This window comes from Phoenix dactylifera, unplaced genomic scaffold (genome assembly GCF_009389715.1).
Source record: "Phoenix dactylifera cultivar Barhee BC4 unplaced genomic scaffold, palm_55x_up_171113_PBpolish2nd_filt_p 000860F, whole genome shotgun sequence".
Lineage (NCBI taxonomy): Eukaryota > Viridiplantae > Streptophyta > Magnoliopsida > Arecales > Arecaceae > Phoenix > Phoenix dactylifera.
In genome coordinates, this window is record NW_024068223.1 from 100,668 (window position 1) to 113,454 (window position 12,787).

General features: G+C 39.7%; 1 protein-coding gene across 5 annotated transcripts; it reads right to left on the reverse strand.

Annotated features, from left to right (window-relative positions):
• Positions 1–4,936: 4,936 nt before the first annotated feature.
• Positions 4,937–8,014, reverse strand: LOC103710554 (transcription factor MYB17-like). 5 transcript variants are annotated; one of them, XM_039120692.1, is made up of 4 exons: positions 7,699–8,014; positions 7,157–7,558; positions 6,334–6,463; positions 4,937–6,093 (listed from the first exon to the last, which is right to left on the reverse strand). In XM_039120692.1, exons 2-4 carry the CDS (start codon positions 7,287–7,289, stop codon positions 5,295–5,297), a joined length of 1,062 nt encoding a protein of 353 aa, XP_038976620.1. In that variant the 5' UTR covers positions 7,290–7,558; positions 7,699–8,014; the 3' UTR covers positions 4,937–5,294. The 5 variants fall into 5 exon arrangements, with proteins under 5 accessions (XP_038976620.1, XP_038976621.1, XP_038976619.1 ...); XM_039120693.1 differs by having other exon boundaries at positions 7,157–7,485; positions 7,691–8,014; XM_039120691.1 differs by having other exon boundaries at positions 7,691–8,014.
• Positions 8,015–12,787: the final 4,773 nt, after the last annotated feature.

Below are 12,787 nucleotides of genomic sequence, written 5' to 3' on the forward strand. Positions count from 1 at the left end.
TCTCTGCTCATGTTCTTTTTGAGCCCTAAATATCCTGTTTCATCTGAATCCATTTCAACATCTTCAAAATTGAAGGATATGCATACAGAAAAAGTGAAGAACACGTTATCTTTTCCATTAAATTTCATAATGGAGTCCAAAAGTGATTTTAGCAAAAGGAGAAATTAACTATAGTCAGGTGGGATTGGCAATACCCCGGAACTCAAATTTATAAGGAACGGCATTGAGATTGTATCACTTTGAGGATTTACTTTAGGTTAATTATGACCTACTTTAATCAATTTAAGGAATGCCAGCATTCTAGGAATCTGCATTAAAATCCCTGCAGGCATTCTAACTGCTGATACATGATGTGGTGCAATACGCTATCTTCTATAAATGCTGCAAAGTTTAAGCAGGATCTGCAATCTTCGATCATAAGCATATTTTTTTGTCATGCTCCAAGATATACAGTCCTCGGGCATGAGATGAATATGCGTCTAAGGGACAAATTATTATACATTTCACGATATTCGAAATGCTCGCATAATATGAACGTAATTCTTCCATTTTCATGCGGCAAGTCGACGGACAAATCCTATTCATAGCAGCAAATATGGATGTTGGCATGCATGAGGATAGCTTTTTTTTCTTCTTCTTCTTCTTCTTCTTCTTTTGCTTGTACAGTATATTCAAGACACTGCCGGTTTGGAAATTTCAGGCAAGCATCTGAAAGATAGCACCGACCAGAGCCTTTTTTTTTTTTGTTTGTTTGTTTTTCTAAAACTTTTTTATATGAAAAAAAGGGAAAAGCTCTCGACACCAGTTTGGCAGGAGCCATGGACATCCGAAGCTTTAGATCCTGCACCACAGCTTTGGACCATTTGCCTTTCTGGCTGGGCTCTGGCCAGCCGGGTGTCATAAACTCCGGACCCAGGTGATTACGTGGCGCACTGCATGAGGTACGGATGGTCCAGCATCTAGAAAATACTGGTCTATTTATTGTGTTCGTCCAAAAGTAACAATGCATTTAATATCCCTTTGACGCCATTAATGGTGCCACCCATGGCTGACCTCGCAGGGACAAGCCTGGCAGGCGCAGGGCCGCGGGTGGCGGTGCGCTGTCCGACTCCGACGTGGGCGGGAGGGGGTGAGACCGGACGTCGTGACGCGCCTCCCGCGGCTTGACGTCCTTGCTCCTTCTCCTCTCACTGCATTTAATGTCATTCTCTCTCTCACAACACGCAGAAATAAATGATGCCCACATGATGACATCGACTGCTCATTTAATACCGCTGTGCTTGACGAGGACCAGGGCTTTTAAATTTTTAAACCTACGTTGAAAGATGGGTCAAACTGTTGCATGGGAGGAAGGTTGGCAACTCAAGCATAAAGAACATGGTAGAATATATATATATATATATATATATATATATATATATATATATATATTAAAGAGATAAGTGTATATGGAAGAAGATATATTATTTCAATCATAATTTGTGCAGACTTTAGAGGGAATCTGGACTTGGAACTTTCGACCAACTTATCTTTTGAAATCATCCTATTATGGTGGTATTGATGTAAAAGGGTAAGAATGAAATGATTCTCAAACTAGTTATTTATTACTTTTATCAGCCAAAAATCTAGCTGAAAGATATGCATACAAAAACAGGATGATTTGAGGGTGTTTATATAAGTAATGATTTTCAGGAGGCAAGTATGCAATAGATCGTTAAAGCTTGAGTATTCGCTAATTTATCGGAGCAACCAAAAAGATTCAATCAAGCTTAGAATCATCGAGCTACGCTTTACTTTCATGCGAGGGTTGATTCAAACGAACTTATATGAAGAGGTGGTCAGACCCTCCAAGAAAAAAGCACCCATGCGCGCGCGCACCTGAAATTTTATTGAAAAATATAAACAGAAATAATACATATCAAGTAGCAGGAGAACAAGAAGAAAACAAAAAAAAAAAGAAAAAAAAAGAAACAGTCCATCAAGCTTGGAGGCCACCAGCTGATGTTCTTTCGCCATTATCGAAGAACAAATACATCCCATGCCATTAACTCCTCTAGAACTTTTCTCAACACCTGGTTAATGGATTCTTTTCTCCTTAGGAATACTCTAGCATTCCTTAATTACTTGCTATAGTCTCAAGCACAAAGCTATCACCAATAGATCCCATCCCCTCCTCCAGTCCTTCTTAACTCGCTTAGACTTCCAGCTTGTCCAAAAAGAAGATACATTAGTGATGGTTGATGAACTTTGGTACCAGGATAAGATCTAATAGCGAACCAGAGACTGTTGCTAAAAGTGCAGTGTAGGAAGCGAAGAGATCCCATCTCTGGTGATGTCCTACGCAATGAGCAGTTTTCAGATACCATCCAACCTTTCTTGCTGCGAAAATATGATGAATTTTAAGGGCATCGAAGCTATGAACATGTGCACCATCAAGACATAACTCATAAGCTGAAGGGGGCAATTTAAAAGGTAAAAAAAATAAAGAACGCAACACAAGAACTTCCCAAGGGTCACAAACCTCGTAGTTCTTAATTGAAGACATCATATTTATATACTTCACATAATCTATAATGCAAGTGTCCCTTGCAAGGGATTACAGATTATGAACAAATATGTAGAAAGGATGTGGAGCTGTCTTTCCTAGAGACCAACAATCGCAAGCAAATTAGTTTGTCTTTCCATATGCTTGGCTAAAGGCCTTAAACTTACTCAAAATATAATAGATATTAGTGAGGTGGTCCTGCAAATGCCATGTCAATTTTTTCAAGGGATCAGCTTCATATCCAAGTAGCAAGTTCCTTCTACAGCATCCATGTCGATAACTCAGAATCCGCATAAATTGTACTGTAAAGTGATGTACCATATTTAATAGCTGCCATCAAGAGATGAACGATTATCAATATCGCACCCCATTACTGCTGATATCCATCCATCTTCTGATAGCAGCCATGAAGTATAATACAACACATTACGATGCAATACAAGCACTATAGAATATTTGTGCTCCTATGTCGATTTACTTTTTAGCTTCTAGGCCATTTTAGCTTTTGAATTAGCATATATCAATTAGCCTTCATCTCACTACACAAATATATAAATGTTGAGTGATAGAGAAAAGCATGTTCTTAAGCAAATCCGGATATAGACCAGCGATTGCGCGCTCTCCATTTGAAACATAGTTCCTAGGATGGACCTTGGAAGGCGTTCCCCCAATTAAATTTTTAGATTACTCTCTAATTTGAAGATGCTTGCTTTATTATTTACAAAAAAGGAAAAAATTCATACGTGGGAAACCAAAAACGTTTTTAGCATCCATTAATGAAGGTCAATTTAACTCTTTGGCATGACTTTGTTTATGCTACAAACATGCATAACGACTTACAAGCCATGAAAAAGAAAAAATTGCCTCAAAAATTCAATATTGATTTCTCAAATTGATTCTTTAAAACATACTTGATATATATAATGATTTATCTAAAGCAGTGATGGCTCTTTATCTTCTTATCCATTCCGGTTTGTGGATGAATAGGAGTTATAAATCCCGGCCATTCTACAGTATATGGATGGTGAGATTTAGAACTGAGGAGGATCTGAACCCATAATATCAATATATTTCTTTTTGTTTTTGCTTAAAGAGCAACAGTGATATGTGACTATCTCCAGCAGTAGAAGTGGGCCTCTTGTTGTAGTTCCTTACCCCACACAAACTATTGAGCTAAGAATTGATATTTCACAAAGAGGCAAAGTTAATTGGAACGGCAACTTCCAGGATACTGCTGTATAGGTCAATTTTGTCACTGTACCGAATACCAATCGGACATTGCACCGGTCACTAACTGGTGTAACTGCATTTTGAAGTGTGACATGACTTCGTAGAGCCTTCAATGGGACTCCTCACATTAATTGCAGTCATATATATTTAACTTCTTACCCTCAGAACTCAGGAGACTTGTAATTTTGCTGAACAGAAGTTTCGCTTGCGCATGCAATGTGATATCTTGACTTGCATCATTATCTGCCATTAAAGATTAACTGCTCGATTGCCTTCATAATTGATCAGCAAGGATTAACCAAGAATGGGCTTCAATCTTCCACTACATTCGATCCCAAGATTCATTTTTGTAGGCTTCTTTGTCTACTTAATGAACACAAATATGTCGTAGAAATATTTCTTATTTCTAAAAGTTTATCATCTGTGCCATCAATTTACAAACTTGTTGAAACGCATCAAAGCTTAAAATTAATGTCATTTAAGGTGAGTTTGCATGCCTGAAAAACCTATGATCCGGATAAGATCAACACTCGAAAGTCATATGATCAACTTTCAGCAAAAAAAGAAAAAGTCATATGATCAACTGTATCCAGCTCTTTGCGTGATCCCAACGTTACTACTGTTAAATCCATATATATATATATATATATATATATATATATATATATATATATATATATATATATATATATATATATATATGGGATTCGCGAAGCTGTTGGGCAAAATGACGGAAGCTAATAAACAACGAAATGGGACATGGCGTCTCTCCAGTGTCTCTCTTCGCTGAAGATAAAGTTTACGTAAGGACAACTATCACCCACTACTTAGATATATCGATGCTATAATTATAATGAGATGGTCTTTCGCACGAAGCATGTACGTCGAGAGAGCAATGAAGCAGCACCAGATTGGAAGCATATACGTCGAGAGATTGGAAGCATAACGTCGAGAGATTGGAATGAAGCAACAGATTGGATGGGCTCAACCTGACCAATATTTTTTTGGATTGAGTAAGGAATTGCTTGGTGTGTTCCAAAATTTATTTATTTTTAATTTATTTTTTTTGGCTGTATTCATTTAGTATGATCCATCCGTTTCAGCCAAAAAAAAAAAAAAAAAAAATTGCAGTACATGATAATTCTAAAGACAAACTAAAAATATGCAAAATAATATCAAGTTTTCTAGGTATGAACAGCTCAATAGTTACAGCAGGATCATCACCCATTTCAAAAAACAACCAGCAACAACACCCATATTGTATCATACTAACATGCATTCTTTTCACGTTTTGAACAGCTGCTGGAAACCAAAATAAAATCCCAGCAAAAAACGTGACAACGTGACACACCCCTTCAAAACCTAGGCTGACAAGCAGCTAATCAAAACGGAGCTCCCATTATAACACCATATTGCACTAATAAATAAGATGGCGGCTAATAAACCCCCCTACTCCACGTACTACTGCTCCGTTAGGAATAACGGAAGAGGAAGAAAACGATAAGGCGGAAAAACTCGGTCACTTGAACGCCGTGTCCAGAGACGCGTCGTGGAGGTCGCTCGAGAAGAAGAAGCCACCTAGCTGGCTGGAGAACAGCCCCAGCTCGTCGCCGACGAAGTTCAGGTACCAATGGTCCGTCTCCTCCGACGTGTCCTCCACCTCGTTCGACCCCGACGAGTCCGCCCCCGCCGAACCATGATCCCCACCACCACCACCTCCTCCTCGCACCACGCAACTCTTGCTCCCCATCGAAGGCTCCTCCTTGACCGCCGCTGCCTCCGCCGCCGCCGCTGGCGGAGAGACGGTCACCGCCGAGCTATGCTTCGTGGACGACGACTCCGGCGAGGACCCGGCAATCGGGGAGCTCTCCCGGGGGGCAGAGAGCGGCTTCCGGAATGCGTCGCCCACCTCGGAGTTCCAGATGCGGAGGAAGAAATCAGGCTCGGGCTTGGGGTGTGGGCTGTCGGAGTGTATCGAGCCGGCGGCGGCCGCCACCGCCGCCGCCGCCGCAGCGGAGCTGGAAGCAGCCGAGGAGAAGAGGAGGGACTCTCTGGAGAGCCGGGCCTCGGCCTCGAGGCGGGCGCTCTCCCACTGAGCCATATGACGGGTGGCCGGGAAGGCGGACGACGAAGAAGAAGCGCCACCGCCGGCTCCAGCTCCGGCGCCGGCGCCTCCGGGCGACGACGGGGACGCGGCGGGGGCGTAGGTGTCGGGGTTGATGCCCATGCGTAAGAGGCGCTTCTTGAGGTGGGTATTCCAGTAGTTCTTGATCTCGTTGTCGGTCCGCCCCGGCAGCTGGGCCGCTATGGTGGACCACCTGCGTCCACAATTATACAAGAAGATCATTGATTGGACGGCAGCAGATACACACGCAATACACCGAATCAGCGTAAAGGACAAAGGAAAGAAACAAAAGAGAGGAGATTATAAAAAAAAAATATATAGCAGTCCACGCGATCGAGTACCACAAATATTTAAGGCAGCGGACCCACCTATCTTGCGAACTACTTATTGCTTTGCCGAAAGAAATAAGAGTATTCAGTTCTTATGGTAATACTTGTTACCGACGATGCCGTGGAGTTGGATGATGGACTTCTGTTCCTCGGGAGTGAAGGGGCCACGCTTGATGTCCGGCCTCAGATAGTTGGTCCACCGGAGCCGACAGCTCTTTCCGCAGCGAAGGAGACCTGCATTTATAACCCCAAACCCACCAAATGCCCAAGCTTTAGCCCCACTCGCAATTACGTTACCTTCACCACCTTCGCATAACGCTACGAAGGTGTCGCCAAAAAGAAACCGACAATGGCCATCATGTTGCATCATATGCATTCATAAATATTGCATTTATGCTCATGGACGTTGATTACAGGAGGAGGAAGTTCAGGACAGTGATGGATTAAGATGAGATAGCGACACGACTGTGCTCTCAGAGTGGAATTTACCGTTTCATTTAATGAAAGAGTTTTACGTAACAAGGAAGGAAACAGTAGTGAGTTGTATGAGTGGATGAGAACGATGGAATATTTTAAAGCGCGTTGTGTTTTGGTTTTTTGGAGCGGAGTGCGTGGGGAAGTAAATAAGACTGACAGAAACGCCAGTTTTTCAGCAGCCTCCCATGACCGAGCTTGAGAGAACCCGCTGAAAAAAGGGAGACCATACCACCGCCGTGCTCCGAGCATCCGTATAGAAATTCCTATGCGGTCTAGCAATCGGCTGTCGAACAGATTGATAGCCCTCATAGAAAGTTCTATCGCTGCATTTATTTATTTATTTTTTTGTCGAAGATTATAGCTTCATCCTTGAAGCGAACGAAGAAGAGAGATGTTGGAGGAAAAGATGGGAGTTTAAAGATATAGAGAAGAGAAAGAGGAGAAGGAGACCTGCGAGTTTTGGAAGAGAGCGCCAGCTACCATGGCCGTTGGTTTGGATGTAGTCGACGAGGATCTTGTCCTCCTCCGGAGTCCACGGGCCTTTCTTCAGCCCTTGCTTGTCGCAGCAAGGAGCCCTTCCCATTCCCCACCAGCTCTCTCTCTCTCTCCCTCTCTCTCCCCCTCTATCTCTCTCTCTCTATCTATCTCAAAACATAAGAGATCCCAAAAGGATAAAGATGGAAGACCGGGTAGAGAGAAGAACAGAAGAAAGAGAGAAGGGGATCCAAGACTTGGATGTTTATAGCCGGACGGGGAGCTTTAAATGCTGGGGATCTCGACTGCGAGGCACCAGAAAACTTGAAATGAAACCCTTCAGATCATATTCAATGAGACCGACAAGTACAAGCCCTCCTAAAAAGAAAACAAAATCAATTTTCAAAACCCTCAAGCGGCAGCAGAAGATTTTTGAGATTCTCACGTAAAAGACTATTAACGGCAGAGTGAGTGAGAGAAGAAGTAAATGCGAGGTGGGGGGGGGCTTACGGACTGACTTCAGATTGAAGACGGAGAGGACGAGTTAATGTCTCGGGGACTGCAGCTCCTTCGCCGCCATTGAAGAAGGTTAGTGGTGCAGGTCTAAACTAGAGCTATTTCTAGAGTTCCGGCTAGGTTTTGGGTACCTGCTTGGCTTTTTAGGTAGTTTAGATAAGGAAGAGATTAGAGAGTTTGGGTGTTTCTCTTCTGCTCGGCTTCTCCTCTCCTCTCCTCTGGTTTCGAGCTGTTTTTGGCTGCATGGTCATGAATAAGAGTGAAGGGAAGGACGGAGGGAGGATGAGGAGGTGGAAGAACTTTTGTTTGGTTTCTTTGCTTGTCGTTGACGTGGGGCTTCAGGAAAATGGGGTTCGGTCTCCACCTCGAGGCTTTACGGTTTGACTATTTATAGGCAGAAATTAAAGCGTCGAGCACATGTGTCGAGCAGGCGTCAAACATATGTGTCGCGCAGGCGTCATTGCTGCCTGCTAAGAGTGTCAGAGGAGGTAATTATGAGAACAGAAGTGGCATTGAGTTTAGAGCGCAAAAGCCTGGCACTTGAGATACACGATACATTCATGCTCGTATGGGCTCGTATTTTCTGATTTGATTTAATTAATTTTTTTCATTGTTTATACTAGTTTTCCAAACGATGATATGATAATAATATGCTTACGAATTATTATGTATTTTATAGGGCTACGTACAACTGTCATGTTGATATAATATTACATTAATTGTATTGATTGCAGTTACTTTGTTTATTAAATATTTTCAAAATTGTATAATCTGTTTTGTGTATCTTTAAATTAGGTCCTGCATGAGTTTATAATATTATAAAGCTCATGAATAATCATGGCATCTGTGCATTTTTCATAACCATAAATTATTGCTAGAATTATTTCAAATAACTGTACTTTTGAAAAATTCTATATAAATTCCTGGGTGAATTAAGTTTTTCAAAAAAAGTACAGTGAGTAAATTAAGTTTTTCAAAAAATCTCTAATAAATAAATAATGCAATGAAATTAAATGCTTAACATATAAATAATGATTTCAGTAAGTAAGCAGTATGTAAATATATAAGATGTTAAAATAAGAAAAACAAACAAGGCAAACATAAGAAGTTTATAGTGGTTCGGTGCCAACCCCTGCACCTACATCCATTTTTCAAGATTTTTTTGAAAATTTTACTATAATATATAATCAAATTACAACCCAGTTATTTTTTGGCTTTACAACCAAATCCAGTTGATTTTTCTAAGTCAATCAACTAAAAGATTTACCAATTATTTTCTAGGTTCACAGACAACCTAATTGGTTTTTCCAAACCAAACAATCAAAACCTACCCTACACATTTTCTAGGCTCAACACTATCCAACTTAAGGTTTAGACAGATCTTTTCCCCAAGTTTTAGTTCGAGACACTTATTACAGCAAATGATAGAAAGAATTAAATGATGTTATAATAAATACAACGCCAAGAGACTAAATACAAAAACCATAAATGAAGCTATACTAGATTGGTTGACTTGAATGCTTCTTGAAGGTGCTTCACCAACTCTCTGAGGTTAAGGATGTTATCTTTCAACTTACAATGAAAGCTCTAAAGAATGATTTGCTCGTTGAAGCTCTCTCATTTTCTTTCTTTCTTGCTCTTAGTGGATTTTCCTTCGTAGTGCTTGAGCTTACTGTTTGCTTTGATCTTCTCATGCATTTATACTCTTTGAAGATGGTTGGAATACATTTCTAACCATTAGACAGTTAATAGAGCCATTGAAAGATAAAAACAACCATTTAGATTTGCAGAAAAACTATTTGTTACAGTTGTCCGATGCAGAGGGGCCGACTTGCAGATTTTTGGGGGCGACTCAAGAATTTTAAAAGTTGACTTGTGATCTTCAAGAGTCAGCTCGAGCTTATTTCTATTTATGATGCGCTCTGTCTTTTGTCTGTAGCGCTTGTGGAGTCGACTCTCTCAATTCAAGTGTCGACTCGAAATTCTATGAGTTGACTTATTGATTTCAGGGGCCGATTCTTCAACAGACTATCTTTCACTGCTTTCTATCTTTCCATTATGACTATTCTAGGGTTGACTCAATTGTTTCTAATGTTGACTCTAATTTTGCTGGAGTCAGCTCGGGAATTTCATCGGTCGACTCGTCAATGCAGTAATTTTTTTAGCTCTCTATCTTTTTCTTATGGCCACTCTAGGGTCGATTCGTCTTTGTCTGAAGTCGACTCGTGCTGAAATCAATACTTTATGTTCAACATTTTTGATAAATTAAAATATATTGATCTAGAAAATCATGCATGCACATCAATTATTGGAGTTTGGACACTTACATATGATTGTGGATTTGTAAATTATTGAGTCATATTTGTATATTGCAAAAATAAATATAATAATATTGGTTAAATAATTAGATTTTGTGTGTTGTACGTTAATCTAGCTACATTTTGAATCTTGCCAATAAAAGCCATATATGACAACTTTAGAACTTGATTACTTTGATCCTACCACTAGGTTAAATTTTACTTATACCCTCCCTACCCACGGGAGCCTAGTGGGGGTTACTATGCGGGTGAGGTTTTCCTTACCCCCTCTTTTCTTTCTTTTAGCAAAAAAAAAAAAAAAATGTTCTAAATTTAAATTTAAAAAAAAGATGTTCTAAATTTTAAAAGATGTTCTAAATTTAAAAAAAAGGTACTTTGAATTTGGACTTACTTGGCAGGGGTTAAATGCTATGCTTTGGACTCTACAACCGTGATGGCATGTGGCTTGTAGCTGCATTGGCTGATGAGTCAATAATTATTTTAAAAAATTATAATATTAGAAAAAATAATTTTGGCTCTAAAAATTGACTTTAAAAATATTCTTTGCAATCATGTTTAAATTACTGATTTGAAAAATAATATATTGCAGCATGTTGGAATTATATTTATGACTTTGTCTATGAGAAGTATCATTTTGTTAAATAAATTATTTGTATCATGCTATCTTCATCATTTTATTTATTATACTTGCTTGGTCCATTTAATTACCGTTGTGGTTATTTCCTGGACTTTTTACAAAACCAAGGGCATAGTAGGGAATGGGCAGAGATTAGCCTGCAAGACTAAAGTTATAAGACTATAGATTTGGTTGTATCAAACAGATCTTTACAGTTGGAACCGTTTAATATTGTTATATGTAAAATTATATGAATCTATTAAAATTATATAAATATTGTGATAGTTGAAAAGTAGTTTTATTTGAATATATAAATTGGTAATATTTTAAAATTTAAATTTAGTAAATTATAAAAAATATATAAATTTTAGAAATTTTAATTAATAATTATTTATTTGGCACTTGAGGACCACTGGTCTATGCGTGGGCGCTGGGCTGTCACAAGGCGCTGTTGCATAATTGGACCTCAAGAATGGTCCAAAACGAATAATTGCGCACCATGTTCTTATCCCGCGAATCTACGATTTTTGTATACTGTGGCTTGCAGCCAGACCGTACCCCACCTTTTGACTTCCCACTGTTCAAATTCCTCTTGTGCCCATACATCAGGTCTGAAGAATAAGATATGTTATTTGTACTCCATAAGAAACAATTCAAAGGCTGGCGGATTTATATTTATTTTAATTATATATAGATGCAAATTGAATATAAAAATATAGATATAAATATAAATAAATAATTAAATTTTATGACTACATAACTAAATATATTATTAAGTAGATGATAAATCTATATTAATATGACCATTTATTTTTCTTAAAAAATCACGAGCGCTATATAAAATTAAATAGAGTTAAACATAAAATTGAATATTCGCATACGAATCCGATAGTTATCTATCTGTATCAATATCCATTATAATTGTCTATCTATATATATATATATATAAAGCTGCAAATGAGTTGGATTGACTTGTGATCTGACCCAACTCGATCCGACCTGAATTGAAGGACTCGCAGGGCAGGATCGGGTCCTAAAATTGGACTCGTTCTATTTTTCGGGTCGGGTCTGAGTTTACTGAATCTCGAACCCGACCCGGACCCAACCCGATCCGTTGTCTTTCGGGTCAATTTTGGATCATTTACCCAACGACCCGAACCCGTATTACCCAGTTGGTCCCGTAGGCCGCAGCTGCAGCAGGGGATGAGTTTTTTAGCCAAAAAATTAGAGTTCATAGTGCGTAGAGATTTGTGCAGACTAAGATCCAACGGTCCATATCGCAAAATGAGATCAATCATTCTTCCGTGCGCCCCGGATCCGACCCGACCCGATCTTTAATTGGGTCGAGTTGGGGTCCAAAATTAGGCCCCGAATAAGAAACCAGATCAGGTCGAGGCCACTCAAGACCTGACCCGACCCGACCTATTTGCACTCCTATTATATATCTATTTTTTTTCTAGCAGATATAAATATTAGTCGGAAGCTCAAATATTTATTTATACCTGGAGAGATTCAAATAAGTATTATTTCATTCATTTTCAACCCTAGGTCTAGTCGAAATTTTTCCGACCTGCTCGATCGGATAAACAAACCATAGGAAACCTCCATGGCCCAACAGTGGCCTCAAGAGTCAAGACACTAGCTGGCGGCTTCTACCACATTGTCCACCCACGCGGTGGAGGGGAAAGCGATCGCTCCAAAGAAAACAACGGCAGTAGGACGTGATGTAACTGTGCATAGCGATTGTTGAACCACTCGAATTAAGTCTTTTGGTGCCACAACACCATGCATGAGCACATGCAGCAGTTTCCTCATGCCAGCGAGGGACCATCTTTGATGGTTACATTCACATTCGATCTGGGAGGTGGAGGTATATCATAATTAAGAAGCTGCAACCTGCCTACGATAGTGTAAAGATATCTCGGCATTAAATCTTGACCAACATAGAACTGAATGCCCATCCAACTCACCACCATGCAACGAATGACTGCAAAAAAGTTTGTGATGACGGGAATGAAAGATTCAAGGAGCTAAATGCCGCAACAAATCCAATTTTTTTTAGTTCCCCGGATGAGAGCAACTATTGTGGGATCTAAACGCCTTGCAGCGCAATATAAAGATTTATAAGACATACTGGACTGGAGGTGTATAAGACAA

What these genes read in the sequence shown, in the direction of transcription:
- LOC103710554 (XM_026805997.2), bottom strand. Translation starts at nt 6,605, where the DNA reads ATGCATATGATGCAACATGATGGCCATTGTCGGTTTCTTTTTGGCGAC. An exon ending in CACGGCATCGTCGGTAACAA is followed by an intron (nt 6,094 to 6,333) that starts GTATTACCATAA and finishes TTGTGGACGCAG; the next exon opens with GTGGTCCACCATAGCGGCCC.